The sequence below is a fragment of the Notamacropus eugenii genome, chromosome 2 (genome assembly GCF_028372415.1).
Source record: "Notamacropus eugenii isolate mMacEug1 chromosome 2, mMacEug1.pri_v2, whole genome shotgun sequence".
NCBI lineage: Eukaryota > Metazoa > Chordata > Mammalia > Diprotodontia > Macropodidae > Notamacropus > Notamacropus eugenii.
In genome coordinates, this window is record NC_092873.1 from 314,965,765 (window position 1) to 314,979,807 (window position 14,043).

A 14,043-nucleotide genomic window follows, 5' to 3' on the forward strand; every position below is an offset into this window, starting at 1 on the left:
TTGCTCCTCCATCTCAGAGGGGATCCCAGGCACCTAAGAGACCTTATTTCTGTTTAGAGAGTAAACAGAATCTAATCCAGGTGAATTCCTTCACCAAAACATCAAGCCCATGTCCTTGTTCCCTCCCATCCATTGAAGTTTAGGGTAACCCAGCTCATGAAGGAGAAAACCAACCAGAGCGATCTGGATAGGGATTTGTCCATTGTCCAGATTGCTGAAGGTGGCTGAGTCTCACGGTCAAGTCAAGTTCTCAGCAGAAGGAACTAAAAGCTTTCAGTCCACCTCCTCATTTGAAAGTCCACCCCTCATTAATTGTTCAACAATCAGGATTGACTTTCACCTGTCAGGGATATCCCCTTTGCCAAAGGTATTTAAGCATTTGGTGATCTCCATGATTTTGTCTTTGGTGATTATCAACTAGCTTAATTATTAAATTGATTATTAATTGCCCAGAAACTCTGTCTCTCAGGTTTTTTATTCATCTCAGAAACATGCAGATTTGTACCACTTAAAGATCATACTTCAAAGATCTAGATATTACAGCAACTGTCTGTGGCTGCTGGTCAAGTGTTTCAAGGATCATATAAGTCCACAGTGAAGTCCACACTAAAGAAGAAAGGAAAGTATGGTTCAAAATAAAACAACTGATATATCATTTCTCTGATAGAGCATAAGTCTTCAGAAAATAAGCAAAGAACTTTAGAGGAAACTGAAAGGTCCCAGGAGGAGTTGTTATTGATTCATCTACAGTGTAACATAGATTTCTTGAAGTTGGATGAACAGTGACAGCACCAGGAAAAAGATAATTTTTACTGATGAAACTAAAGTTTCATTCACAGTTACACCAAAACCAGTCAGAAGAACGCCAGATGAACTTTTAAGATCTGAGTATCTCATTAGGTTGCAATATATCTATCCCCAAAAATATGTCGGAGAATTTGTGCTTTTAGTGGGGACAGATGTCTTGTCCTCATTAAGGGAATGATGAATTTTGATAGATATCTTCATCCACTAAGAATCAGAATTATTCTCAAATTGTAGAAATTCCTATCTAGACATGTAATAATGTAACAGCACCTTGTACCATACCACATGTCTTCAATAGTGAAAGAATTTATCCAAGAGATGGAGATAAATACATTCCAGTGTCTGGGAACTCTTCTGATTTAAATTTTACTAAATTTCAACTTTAGTAAAAGTTTTAATTAAATTAATTAAGCAAAAATAAATAATTTAGTTCAATTTAAATTTTATTAAAATTATGATCTAAAATCAAGTCTAAATATGGAAAAAACCAAGTATTTGTCCAATGTGATATATGGTTTCATGAAGAAGAATTAAATAATAGGTATCAAAAATCTTGTGAACTTGATGGTACTTCAGGAGGAGGGATTTTTTTTTCTGAGGGAAGAAGAATATTTGCTATAGATGAGGGTATCCTAGGATGAGATAATACAGTGGATAGAGAATCAGACTTGCAGGTTGCTATGAGGATCAAATGAGATGTCTGGCACATAGTAAATGCTATATAAATGTTTGATATTATTTTTTGGAGTTTCTTCTGGGACAGAAAATCCAAAGTGGTCTGTCCTAATATCATATTGCACTGCACAATCATAATAGATTTTATGCCAATTTTTTTTGCAAAAAAGTGGGGTAAGACCATTATGTGAAGCTTAAAAATTGTACTGGTATTAGTTAAAAACCATTTATTACTAAACTGTCCTTGGTGCAAGATTAGGATGCATTGGAATATTCTGAATATACATTAAAATTGAATACTGACAATTTGCATGTACTGAGAATGCTAGGTTTCTGCTTGCAATATGTAAGATAAGCGCATATCCATAAGCCACTCATGAAAATCTTGCTCTGTTTACCTTTTAAGTGGTGATGAACACAATTATGACATGCAACAATTATGCCATGAAAGGTTATAAACCAATTTTTGAACTGAAAAAGGTTGCATGCGATGATTATGCAGTGGTGATGATTATGCGGTGAAATACGGTACTACTGATCACTGATAATTTGTACATTCCTATCTCACTGATTTGAGTTGTATGATTTGTTTGCTCCTTTTTGCATGTGAATAAGTCTTTGGAGCAGAAAGAGATGTGAATTTGTGAATAACATCCAGCATTAAAGTGGTGGTGAAAATTTATAGGAAAGATATAACCTTTTAAAAAATTTTTCACACAGTAGTTGAAGGGAAAGTAGATAACAGTTCTGTCCTACTCATAAATGTCCAGCTCTTTAGGTTAATACTAATCATCTTAGACCTTAGCACTTTTTTTAGGACATCTACAAAGTGGGGGGGGGAGAGGAGGATGTGAGGGAAAGTAAGTGCTTCTCCACTTTACCTGGCCATTACAGTCACAAGGCTCACTGAAATTCACATACTCCTCCTCTTTACTATACATGCCAAGACTTTTCTTGGTTGGTTTTTGGCTGGAGTCCATCTGGAATTTCATTCTAGACATACTGTCAAACAGTTTGGAAAGATGACGCTGAACCTACAAAAGAAGGCATACAAAAGCTGAAAGCATGTCAACAAGGTTAATTATCAGCTTAAAAAATACCAGTGAAAACCTATCACTGGGCAAGATACTGTGGTGTATACAGCAGAGAGACAAAAAAAGATACAGTTTTCATCCTTGAAAAGTTATAATCTAGTTGGTACAGTGGAAAGGTAAAGACAGAAAGACAGTGGCATGTGGGGCAAGAGGCAGGAGACTAGTAGGGGTGTGAGAGATTAAGAGATGTGAGACCAGAATGCCACTGCCAAAAAAGGTCCTTAACTCACTTTTGTGAGATAAACTGACTTTCACCAGTACCTCATGCTTCTTTTACTCTGAGATATTTTCTTGTCTTTGCTCCATATAGAACTCCACTCTGGCTTTGGACCTTTTCTCCAGGTTCAGTATACAATTTTCTGACAACCTCTGGACAACTGTCCATCGATTCACAGGTTTGACCTTATCATGATAGTCTGTTTGTTCTTTTGTTATTGTTTTTAATGTTTATTGTTTGTTTTTGTTTTTATATCACCTTTATTTCCAAATATATCTTTCACCTCTCCCTAGATCTCTGGATTTCATCACCTGCCCTTGTGTCTGAGTACTTGGTGTCCTGTAGCATTTCTATGTCAAGTAAATTAAGCCTCAGTACTCAGGACAAAGAATCTGGTATCCAGGGTAAGACAGGGAAGATCCTGGAGTGTAGCAACAAGATGAATCAAGGTCAGTAGATCTCACTGAACAACTACCTTGTGTCTAATGACAAGGCATCTCTATTTGTATTAAGAGAAGCATCATCCTTCCTGTCAGGAAGCTTTACTGCTTTGGAATCATGTTCTTTCCTCCCCATCAACCTCCTATATTCAATCAGTCACCAAATCTTATTGATTCTACCTTTACAAATTCTCTAACATTTATGTCTTATTTCCAGTTATGATGTCTCTATCCTAAGTCAAACTTTCATCATCTCTCACTTGGGCTATTATAACAGTCTCCTAATTGGGCTTCTAGACTCCAGACTTTCCCCTCTCTAATCGAGCTGCTAAATGACCTAAAATGCATTTTATTCTATCTCCCAACTAAAAAATATTTTAATGTATTCATACTGCCTTTCTAGTAAAAAAACAAATTACTCGACCTGGCATTTAAAACTCTACTTAGTCTAGCTTCACCTATCTTTTTTGTCTTATTGTACGTTATTCCCCTTTGCACATTTTCCACACCAAACTGGGCTTCTCAAAGCACAACATTGTAGCCTCTACCTCCTTGCTTTTGCACAAGTAGTCCTTTATGTCTGTAAGGCTCTCCCTTCTCAACTGTGCCTTATCGACTGTGTATTCTTCACAAGGTCTATGCAAGACCTTTCTTGACACTCCCAATTCCTTGTACTCTTTCTCTCTTCAGATTACCTTGTTATGTGGTATATATTACTTGGGTATATTTTATTATCCCCATGAATAGAATGTAAGCATTTTGATGGAAGAAAGTTTCCTTCCTTCCTCCCTTTTTACTTCCTTCTTTCCTTCGTTCCTCTCCTCTTCCTCCTCCTCCTTGCATAGTGTCTGGCTATAGTAGACATTTATTAAGTCTGTTGAACTGGATTTGATAGCAAGGAGGATTTTGCTATGAGTTGCACAATAGGGGTGTGTTATTTTTTGTGGTTTATTTTTCTTTCAATACTACTATGTAACACCTACATATTTAAAAAGCAAAAATTGGTCTCTAAGAGGAATTCATTTTTACTCTTCAGTCTATTAAGGAAAATAAAATATTCCTTGATGGAATGGAAAACAAAGGCAGGAGGAAGAAATAAAATATAAAGGAAATAAGATGTTAAGGAGAAATAAAATATAAAGGAGAAGAGGGGAATTCTGTGTCAGAAAGTATCCACCAAAATTTGTAGGCTTATAACATGTATGAAGTCCTTCCTACAGAGATAAGAGTTGGATCATCTCTGGAGGAAGCAGCATCTTGTGCTCCAAGAAATGCTGATGTGGATCCATAGGTGCCATCAGACACAATGTCATCCATTAATGGTTAATCAACCAATCAAAAGGTATTTATTAAGAGTCTACTATGGAAAATCAAAAAGAGCCTACTATGGTCCAGAGTCTGGCTGAGGGATACAAAGGCAAAAATGAAGTAGTTTCTGCCATAAGGAGATTATATTCTATTAGGAAAAACAACATAGATGTGCATGAGTATACACGTGTAGCAGAGTAAAAATAAATAAGAGTTGGGGCACAACAGGGGTCTTGCAGGGACAATTCAAGAAGATTAGAAGAAAAATCTCAGGAAGAGGTTTGGTCCTGGAGAAGAGTAAACACCTCCAGGCTAGGTTCTGTTTTAAAAACAAGTTGCAAGGCACTTAAGCAAAAAGCAGCAAGCCCTGGAGTTATTTTGTTTGCGAGGCTGCTTTGGGCCCCAACCAAAGGAACTTTTATCCCCAAGTTAGTGAGGGCAGTTGGGTCAGGAAAATCGAGGGAACCTCTGTTGACAAGGAATGCCAGTCCCCACAGTGCTGTGAAAAGCTATTGGGGGAAGAAGGAAAGAACACACACCTGGTGAGGGCAGAAGCAGTGGGGTGGGATGCCCCTAGCTGTAGGCATTTATAGGAGGTTGGAGATTTGGCTTTGGTTCCAGGTTAGAGGAGAGAATTGAAGTTCTGGGGTAAGAGGTACCATTCCCCATACCCCAGGGCTAGGGATGATTACAAAAATTAAGCTACTATCACAAAAAATCGACAGGCAAAGGAGAAAGAATCCAACCATACAAAGTTATTATGGGAATAGAGAAGAACAGGGTTCGTCTTCAGAAGACGAGAATATTGAAGCAAGATAAACCCCCTTTACCTAGAGTAATGCCAAATGGTTACCTGCCCAAAAAGAATTCATAGATCTTTAAAAAGATCTTAAAAATCAAATGACAGATATGAAGAAAATACCAAAAAAAAAAAAAAAAGAATAATCTAAGAAAAACAAGAAGATTATGAAAGGAAAGTCAGTTAATTAGAGCAGGAGATCCAGAATCTTAAGGAAGAAAATGACACCTTGAAAATTAGAATTGGGCAAGCTGAAGTCAGTGAAATTATAAGAGATCAAGAAATAATTAGACAAAATATGAATAATGAAAAGATAGAAGAGAAAGTGAAACATCTTGTAAGAAAATGAACAGATCTGGAGAATAGATCAAGAAGAGAAAACAAAAAAAAATTGAATTAACTGAAAACTATGATCAAAAAAAGAGTCCTAATTCAATAAAAGGAAGAAATAATTAAAGAAAATTGTCCTGAAGCATTAGAACAAAGGGGAAAAGTAGAAATAGAAAAAAAACCATCAATCACCACTTAAAAGAGGAAGACTCATAGGAATATTATAGTCAAATTCTGAAACTCCCAGCTCAAGGATATAATATTAAAAGCAAAAAGAATAAAACAATTTAAACATGATAGTGGCACAATTAGAATTACACAAGACCTAGCAGCAGAGACATTAAAGGACCCCAGGTCTTGGAATACTATATATTGAAGAGCAAAAGAACTGGGGCTCTGGCCAGCAATATCATATCCAGCAAAACTAAGTATAATCCTGAATGGAAAAAAGTGGACATTTGATCAACTGTCAGACTTTCAAGACTGTTAAAAAACTGAACTTAACAGAGTATTTGACATACAAAAACCAAGAAAAATATAAGGAATATACCAAAGACCAATTACAAGGGATTTAATAAGGATAGATGGTTTACTTTTAATATAACTAAAATGTAGAACATATGCCTAAAATTCTTATTAGTAATTGGAGAGCTCATAGAAAAGATTGGGGTCAACCTGAGTATGATATGAATTTAAAAAGTGAAACCATTTAGGAGCAGCTAAAAAGAGTAATTATTTTACACAAATGAGGTGCAAGAGGAAGAATAGATACAGAGGAATTAGATGGGGAAAGAAGGCTGGTAGTTCTGGTAACCTACTTGTATCAGGAATGGGTTTAAGAGGGAAAAATACATATATATTTAGAAGAGTATAAAAGTCTTCTAAATTCAGAAGAAATTAAATGGTAAGGGAATCGGGAGGGGGGACAAGACCCTTTGGGGGTGGTGGTGAGGGAATAGGTAAAGGGGATATTGAATGGTGTTTAGATCAATGGGAATAAGAGGATAAGGGAGGGATCTCTAGAGAAGAGGGTGAGGGAATAGGTTATAGGGGACTATAGAAGGGTCTTTAGATTTTTGGGAATGGGAGGATAGGGAAGGGATACTAGAGGGGTGTAGGCAAGTAATAGAAGGGTAAGGTAGTGGGTAGAAATAAAGTAGAGGAGGTAGGAAGGATAGCAAACAAGAGACATGCACAAACATAAAAACAGAGATCAGGAGTAGAATGTGCTTGGGAAAGTATATGTCCATACATGTATGTATATGTTTATGTATATGCATATATCTGTAATTGTAGAAAAATATATCCACAATAAATTGTAGCCTTCTGGGGGAGGGGAAAAAAGAACAAAGTAAAAAAGTATACATCAGAGAACAAAAGAAAATTTAAAAGGAAGCAAAGAAAAGATGGATAGCTCTCAACACTATGCAGTATTTATCATACAGGATTACTTGAAATGCAAATTTATTGTTACATATTTTGAATCCTTTCATATTTTGCTATATACATGACATGGTTTTTCCCCCTTTCTTACATTCTATTTACATTGAAGTTTGTGGTATGTTTTTGTTTTTGTTTTTTTCTCTCTATTCTGTATTTGTGTTCTGGCACTTGAGTCTAAAATAAAATAAAAAGTAGAGAATAGTCAGCACAACATGCTGTCTTCTAGTGGGACCACTCTTTTGAGCCTCCCTGCTCCCTTGATGGACAAAGCTATTTTCCTTCACAGTGAAGCAATGTTAAGCTCTTTTAACAAACAGCAACCTTAGGCATGAATTCTGTGAAGCCACTTGTAGGTGTGCTCCCTTCTGTGGGGACCGAAGCTGTGTTATATACTCTTTCAGTGAAAAGCAGGTCCCTTAAAGCCTGGGATGTTAAAAATTAATCATGCCTGCTCTATGGAGTTTGAACAGTTTTCCCCTTCCCAGTCATAGAAAGCAGTAAAGGTGAAAGTAAGCAAGTTTCCAAGGGGCTTTCCCTCTATGAAGCTGTAGGAGGCATTAAGAGGAAATAAAACCTTTCCTGGACAGCGCATCAAGCAACAGGTGACTCTGTTTTCCCCAGTGAGCTCACAGGGTTTAGAGCTTTCTTCCAAACAGATCACTTCCATGAATTAACTGCAAAGCTTGTCTGTCTCTATCCAGTTCAGTAGTGCTTCTCTCAGCTCTTTTACTCCACCAGCTTTTGTGCTTTTATCCTCTGGCTTCTACCTCAGCTTCTGGAAGTAGTTTCTCTTGTCAGCTTCTACCTTCTAGTGTCTCTCTTGCCTCAAATCATATCCTCCTCATGTGTAATGACCCACCTCTATCTGATGGTGAAAAACCTGAAATCCACACTTCTGCCAGATATGACACAAATACAATATATCACTTTCCCACACTCTTGAGCAATTCTTAGATTGAGAATTTCCTAGAAATGAACTTCAAAGCCTTCCTCCTTCAACCTCCAAAGTGATTTATAAATTAACTGCTGGGAAAAAATTCACTGTTAGGACTTTGTTCAGGGAGGAGCTGTTTTCACTAAGATCTCACAACTGTGCTTCTCCTCAAGGTGTTCTTCTCTTTGTTTCTCACACATAAGTCCTTTTTCTGCATCTTTCCTTAAATTATTGTTGTTTGTACTTGTTTTTAGAAGACCAATGACGTCACAAAGTGATGACTTCCACGTAAGCTGATGTAAGGGAAGCAGTGTTGTGCAAAAGATGTCAGCCTCACTCTCTCTTCCAAAGTCATTGCAGTGCAGGAGCAAGACAAAAATGAAGATGACTAACAATGGCTTAGGATGCAGTGGGTGACCAAACTCTAAGCGCTTCACAGCACCAGCTTCAGTCATCTTCATGGCCATTGGAACAAACTGTTCTCATTTGCCCATTCTGCTAGGGGAAGTTTCCACATGCTTCAGGTAGACATCCCCTTAACTCACCAATGGATTCAGTAGACCTTTTTGGCCAAGAACAGTAACTGTATGAACTGGGAAGTCAAAAGACCCATGTTCATTTATTTCTTCCTAATCCTCTTTGACCCACTGCTTGTTCAGTTGCTCAGTCATATCTCTTTGTGACCCTGTATGGGGTTGTCTTGGCAAAGACATTGTAGTTTGCCATTTCCTTTTCCAGTGAATTAAGGCAAAGAGAGGTTAAGTGACTTGCCCACACAGCTAGTGAATGTCAGAGGCCAGACTTTGTGATTCCGGGGTAGGTAGGTGGCCCAGTGGATAGAATACCAAGCCTGGAGTCAGGAAGAATCATCTTCCTGAATTCAAAGCTAGTCTCAGACACTTACTAGCTGTGTGACCATGTGTCACTTAACCCTGTTTGCCTAAGTTTTCTCATCTGTAAAATGAACTGGAGAAGGAAATGGCAAACCACTCCAGTTTCTTGGATGAGAAAACCCTAAATGGAGTCATAAAGAGTCCCACATGACTGAAACGATTAACAATAACTTCCTGACTCCAGTCCAGCACTCTGAACTAGAATCTCTGGTGTAAGGGATTGCCAAGCTCTTTTTAGGGCTGTTCATCCACCTTTGATGTCTACTTTTCCACCAACTTTCACATGTGGCTCCAAGAAGCTATAGCATGCATAGTGGACACACCCCAGTGAAACATTCTAGGCAGACAGTCTAAACCTTTCATTAAATAAAGTGTCCTTATAGGAAAGTAGCAGTACTTTTCATGAAATGAACACAAAGTATTTGGTGTATGAGTGGAGGGGGTGAGGTAGCACTAGATACCATCTAGGGGAATCAGAAAAAGCTTCATGAAATGAGTAGAACCAGGAGAACACTATACATAATAACATTGTAAGGATGAGCAACTGTAATAGACTTAGCTACTCTGATTAAGACAATGAAGCAAGACAATTCCAAAGGACTCATGATAAAAAATGCTATCTCCAGAGAGACTCGAGTGCAGACTGAAGTATACTTTTTTAAACTTTATTTTTCTAGGGTATATGTGTGTGTGTGTGTCTTCTTTTGTAACAAGACTAATATGGAAAAATATTTTGCGTGACTTCACATGTATGAATGATATATTGCTCGCCTTCTCAATCAATGGAGGAGGCGTGGGTAAGAAGGAGAAAATTTAGAACTCAAAATTTTTAAAAGTGAATGTTAAAAGTATTTTTACACGCAATTGGGAAATATTTAACAGAATAAATTAAAATATTTTTTTAAAGGAAAAAGCTGTTCGGCAGAGGTGGCGTTTGCCCTGAGTTTTAAAAGAAACTAGGGAGTCTAAGAGGAAAAAGAAAGGGAACATATTCCAGGCATGGAATCACTGAAAAAGTACAGAGACAGAAGGTGGATTGTCATGTATGAGGAACAGAAAGGTCAGTTTGTCTGCAATGCAGTGTGTGTGAAGATAAGACATATCTTATATAACATAATATTATATAATTTGTCTGGAATGCACAATATGTGAAGATATAATGTATCTTATATAATAAGACTGGAAAGATAGGCTGAAGTAAAATTGTAAAGAGCTTTTAAGGGCAAGCAAATTACTTTTGTATTTTATCTCAGAAGTAATATGGAGTCACTGTTAAGGAAAGAAGGAAGGGAAAAAGGAAAGGAGCATTTATTAATGCCAACTATGGCCAGGTGCTATGCTAAGTGTTCTATAAGTATTATCTCATTTGATCCTCACAACAGCTGTAGGAGGTAAATGATATTATCCTCATTTTATAGTTGAGGAAACTGACACAGACAGAAATTATGTGACTATTCTAGGGTGACACAGCTATGTCTGAAGTTGGATTTAAATTCAGGTCTTCTTGACTCGAGGAGCTCTATCGAGTATACCACATATCTGCCTTAGGGGAGTGATATGGGTTAGATGAGCTTTGGAAGATGTTTCAGCAACTGCTCAGAGGCTAGTTTGGAGAGAGGGAGACCAATCAGTAAGCTACAACTCTCTTTCAGATGAAAGAGCCTGAACTAGAGTGGTGGTCATGTGAATGGGGAGAAGGATATGGATACTCACTATATTTCAATATGCCCCAAATGAAAAGAACTGAAGTCATCAATACCAAACTATGTTTTCAATTTTAGAGATTTCTTTGAGATTTCTGTGATGCCCGTGACATGTTTACAGCATATCAAAGCTTGCACAGTGCTTTACCTACATCATCTCATTCAAATCTCATAATATTGTGGGGTAGGGACTACAGATATTATCTTAATTATCTAGATGAAAAATCTTATGCTCAAAGAGCACAAATCACTGGCTCATGGTCAAATCATTGTGAAAAGTAGGATTAAAAGCAAGTTCTTCCTGAACTAGTCTAGTATTCTTTCCATTACACTATGTTCTATCACAATTTTAATTGTGGGAGCATAGAAGTAGCAGGGATATACTGAAAAGCAGGAAGATATTCCCTATCTGTGGATAGTTTTTTGGGGGGTGGAGAGGTCTAAGAACTTGAGTAGGAAAAATACATTTTTATTATTTAGATAGTTTTCTTTTTAAAAAATTTATTCAGAATTTTATGTTCCCCCAATTACATGTAAAAACAATTAACATTCATTTTCAAAACTTTGAGTTCCAAATTCTCTCCCTTCACCCTATTCCTGCCATTGAGAAGGCAAGAAATTGATATAGATTATACATGTGTAGGCATGTAAAACATAGCCATAATAGTCATGTTGTGAAAGAAAACACAGACAAAAAAACCTCAAGAAAAATCAAGAAAAAAGTATGCTACAATTTGTATTCAGACACCATCAGTTCTTTCTCTGGGGATGGAAAGCATTTTTCATAAATCCTTCAGAATTGTCTTGGAATGTTGTATTGCTGAGAGTAGCTAAGTCATTCACAGCTGACTATCTTATAGTACTGCTATTACTTTGTAGATGGTATATTTCATTTCCATCAGCCCATGCAAGTTTTTCCAGTTTTTCTGAGAGCATCCTGCCCATCATTTCTTATAGTACAATAGCATTCAATTGTAACCACACTGCACAATTTATTCAGCCATTTCTCAATTGATGGGTATCCCCTTGATTTCTAACTCTTTGCCTTCAGAAAAAAAAGCTGCTATAAATATTTTTGTACATGTAAATCCTTTTCCTTTTTGTTTTTTATCTCTTTGGGGATATGAACCTAGTAGTGGTATTCCTAGGTCAAAGGGCATGCATAGTTTTGTAGCCCTTTGAGCATAGTTCCAAACTGCTCTACAGCATGGTTGAATCAGTTCACAATTCTATCAACAGTGGATTAATGTCCTATTTCTCCCACAATCCCTCCAACATTTGTCATTTTCCTTTTCTGTCTTATTATCCAATCTAATAGGTATTTGCATTTCTCTAATCAATAGTGAGGCAGATAGTATTTTTTCATATGATTATAGATAGCTTTGATTATTTGAAAATCGATCATATCTTTTGATAATTTATTAAATGGGGAATGGTTCTTATTTTTATAAATTTGACTCAGTTCTCTATATGTATGAGAAATGAGATCTTTATCAGAGAAACTTGCTTCAAAATTATTTCTACCGTTATTGTTGCGAACTTTATTTCCTTCCATTCTATTTCCCTCGTTTATTCTATATTTTCACTCCTTTAACCCTGTCCCTCCTCAAAAATTTTTTCTTCTGACTTCCCTCTCTCCAATCTGCTATCCCTTTTATCACATCCCTGCCCCAGCCTGTTCCTCTCCTACTTTGCTGTGGAATAAGATAGATTCCTACACCCAGCTGAGTGTGTATGTGATTTCCTCTTTGAGGCAATTGTGATGAGAGTAAGGTTTACTCATTCCTCCCACCCCTCTTCATGCTAGATTGTGATCCTTTCTTATCCTGGTGCAAGAGATCTTTCTAGCTGACTTTCCAACTTGTCTTGGGCTGAAAATATGTTTCACTCCATCTTTTTGTGGGTTCTGCTGCTCTGGAATTTGTTTAGAGTCATTTTCAAAGGTATTTGGAGGGGTTTGAAGAAGGGGTCAGGAGAATCCCAACTTTTACTCCCCATCTTGGCTTCACTTCTATTTACATTTTCATTTTGACTAAAATTTGGTTTCTTTGTAATCATATCTATCTGTGTGTGCATATATGTATTCACCTGTGTATCCTTTCTGAGAAGGGATCCATAGACTTCACCAGACTAACAAAGAAATTCATGATAAAAGGTTAAGAACCTTGCTTTAGACAGAAGAATTAAATAAGATGTTTGGGAAGTAACTCATCAGCTTTGAATAAAAGTAGATACCATAAGGTTTCAACTATCTGGACAACTGTTAGGATTCTTTCTGCTGAGCAAATGATACATTTATTACTTGCCATCGTGATGAATTTATTCTTCAAGAGGAAGTGACAAGGGGATCTGGTATTCTTTTTCTACATATTTTTCTAAGAATAATTTCTTTAGCCCCTTCTCTTCATTAGTTCCCTTCCCTTTCTGTATAATTTGAATTTTTCATTCACAGCATATATATTTCTTTATTCATTAATCTTTTTGTGGCCCTTATGGAGAAAGCTTTTGAAGTACTATTTCAGCTTCCTTCTTCTAACCAATTTTTGTTATTGCTTGTATAGCTCTTGCCCCACTGTCCCTTTTATCTCTTGTTCTTTTGTGTCAATTCATGAAGAAAATGGTGGTGCAGGATAGAGTGCTGAGCCTGGAGTCAGGAAGACCTGAATTCAAATCCAACCTTAGACACTTATTAGTGATGCAACCCTGACTTTAACTCTTCTGTTTCAAGCCCTCCCTCCTGGCACCTCTCCCATTCTCCTGTAGCCTCTCTTTTTAATGAGAGGAAGTCATCTCCATTTTTGTGGTTGTTGTTCACTCGTGGACTTGATTAAGGTACATCACACATTCTCTTCTGGCTTCCTCCTTCCTCCATCCTCCTCCCCAATTACACATCCTTTAATTCTATAACATCATCCCACAAAATCCACTGATTCACCTGTAGAGAAGTTGTGATATTTAGTTTATGACAATTATGACCTGCTCCTCCATGATCATTCCTCCTCCATTTTAAATTTCTACTTTCATTTTTATCTCCTTATATATTAAAAAAACCTCTTAAATATTCTCTCTGTCTTGTTTTGTTTGTTTGGAGCTTTTTACCCCAATAGGTTAATTTTACCTCTCTTTTTTTTAAAAATAAAATAATCTCTAGGGATGAGGTACTTCATTTTATTACTTATTTTTCCTGATAGTTATACTTTTCCTTTATATTCCCTTGTTACTTTCGAATTTCTTCCTCTTTGATGATAGGTACATGCTTGAGTCAGACTGCAATATTTCCTCTACCTCTTTCCATGCTGGAGAATTTGGTTTTCCTCAGACTTGGCCCTTGCCCCCAAGCAAATAAGTGACCAAAGAAATGATAAACAAATGGCCTGGTCACTTGAGAATTTGTTTGTAG

General features: G+C 36.9%; 1 protein-coding gene across 1 annotated transcript in view; it reads right to left on the reverse strand.

Annotated features, from left to right (window-relative positions):
* DNAH9 (dynein axonemal heavy chain 9) overlaps positions 1 to 14,043 on the reverse strand; it is a 459,447-nt gene that overhangs the window by 312,272 nt on the left and 133,132 nt on the right. The window contains exon 23 of the mRNA XM_072645065.1: positions 2,364 to 2,516. Coding sequence (XP_072501166.1) covers positions 2,364 to 2,516 — 153 coding nt within the window. The remainder of the gene's footprint in view (positions 1 to 2,363; positions 2,517 to 14,043) is intronic.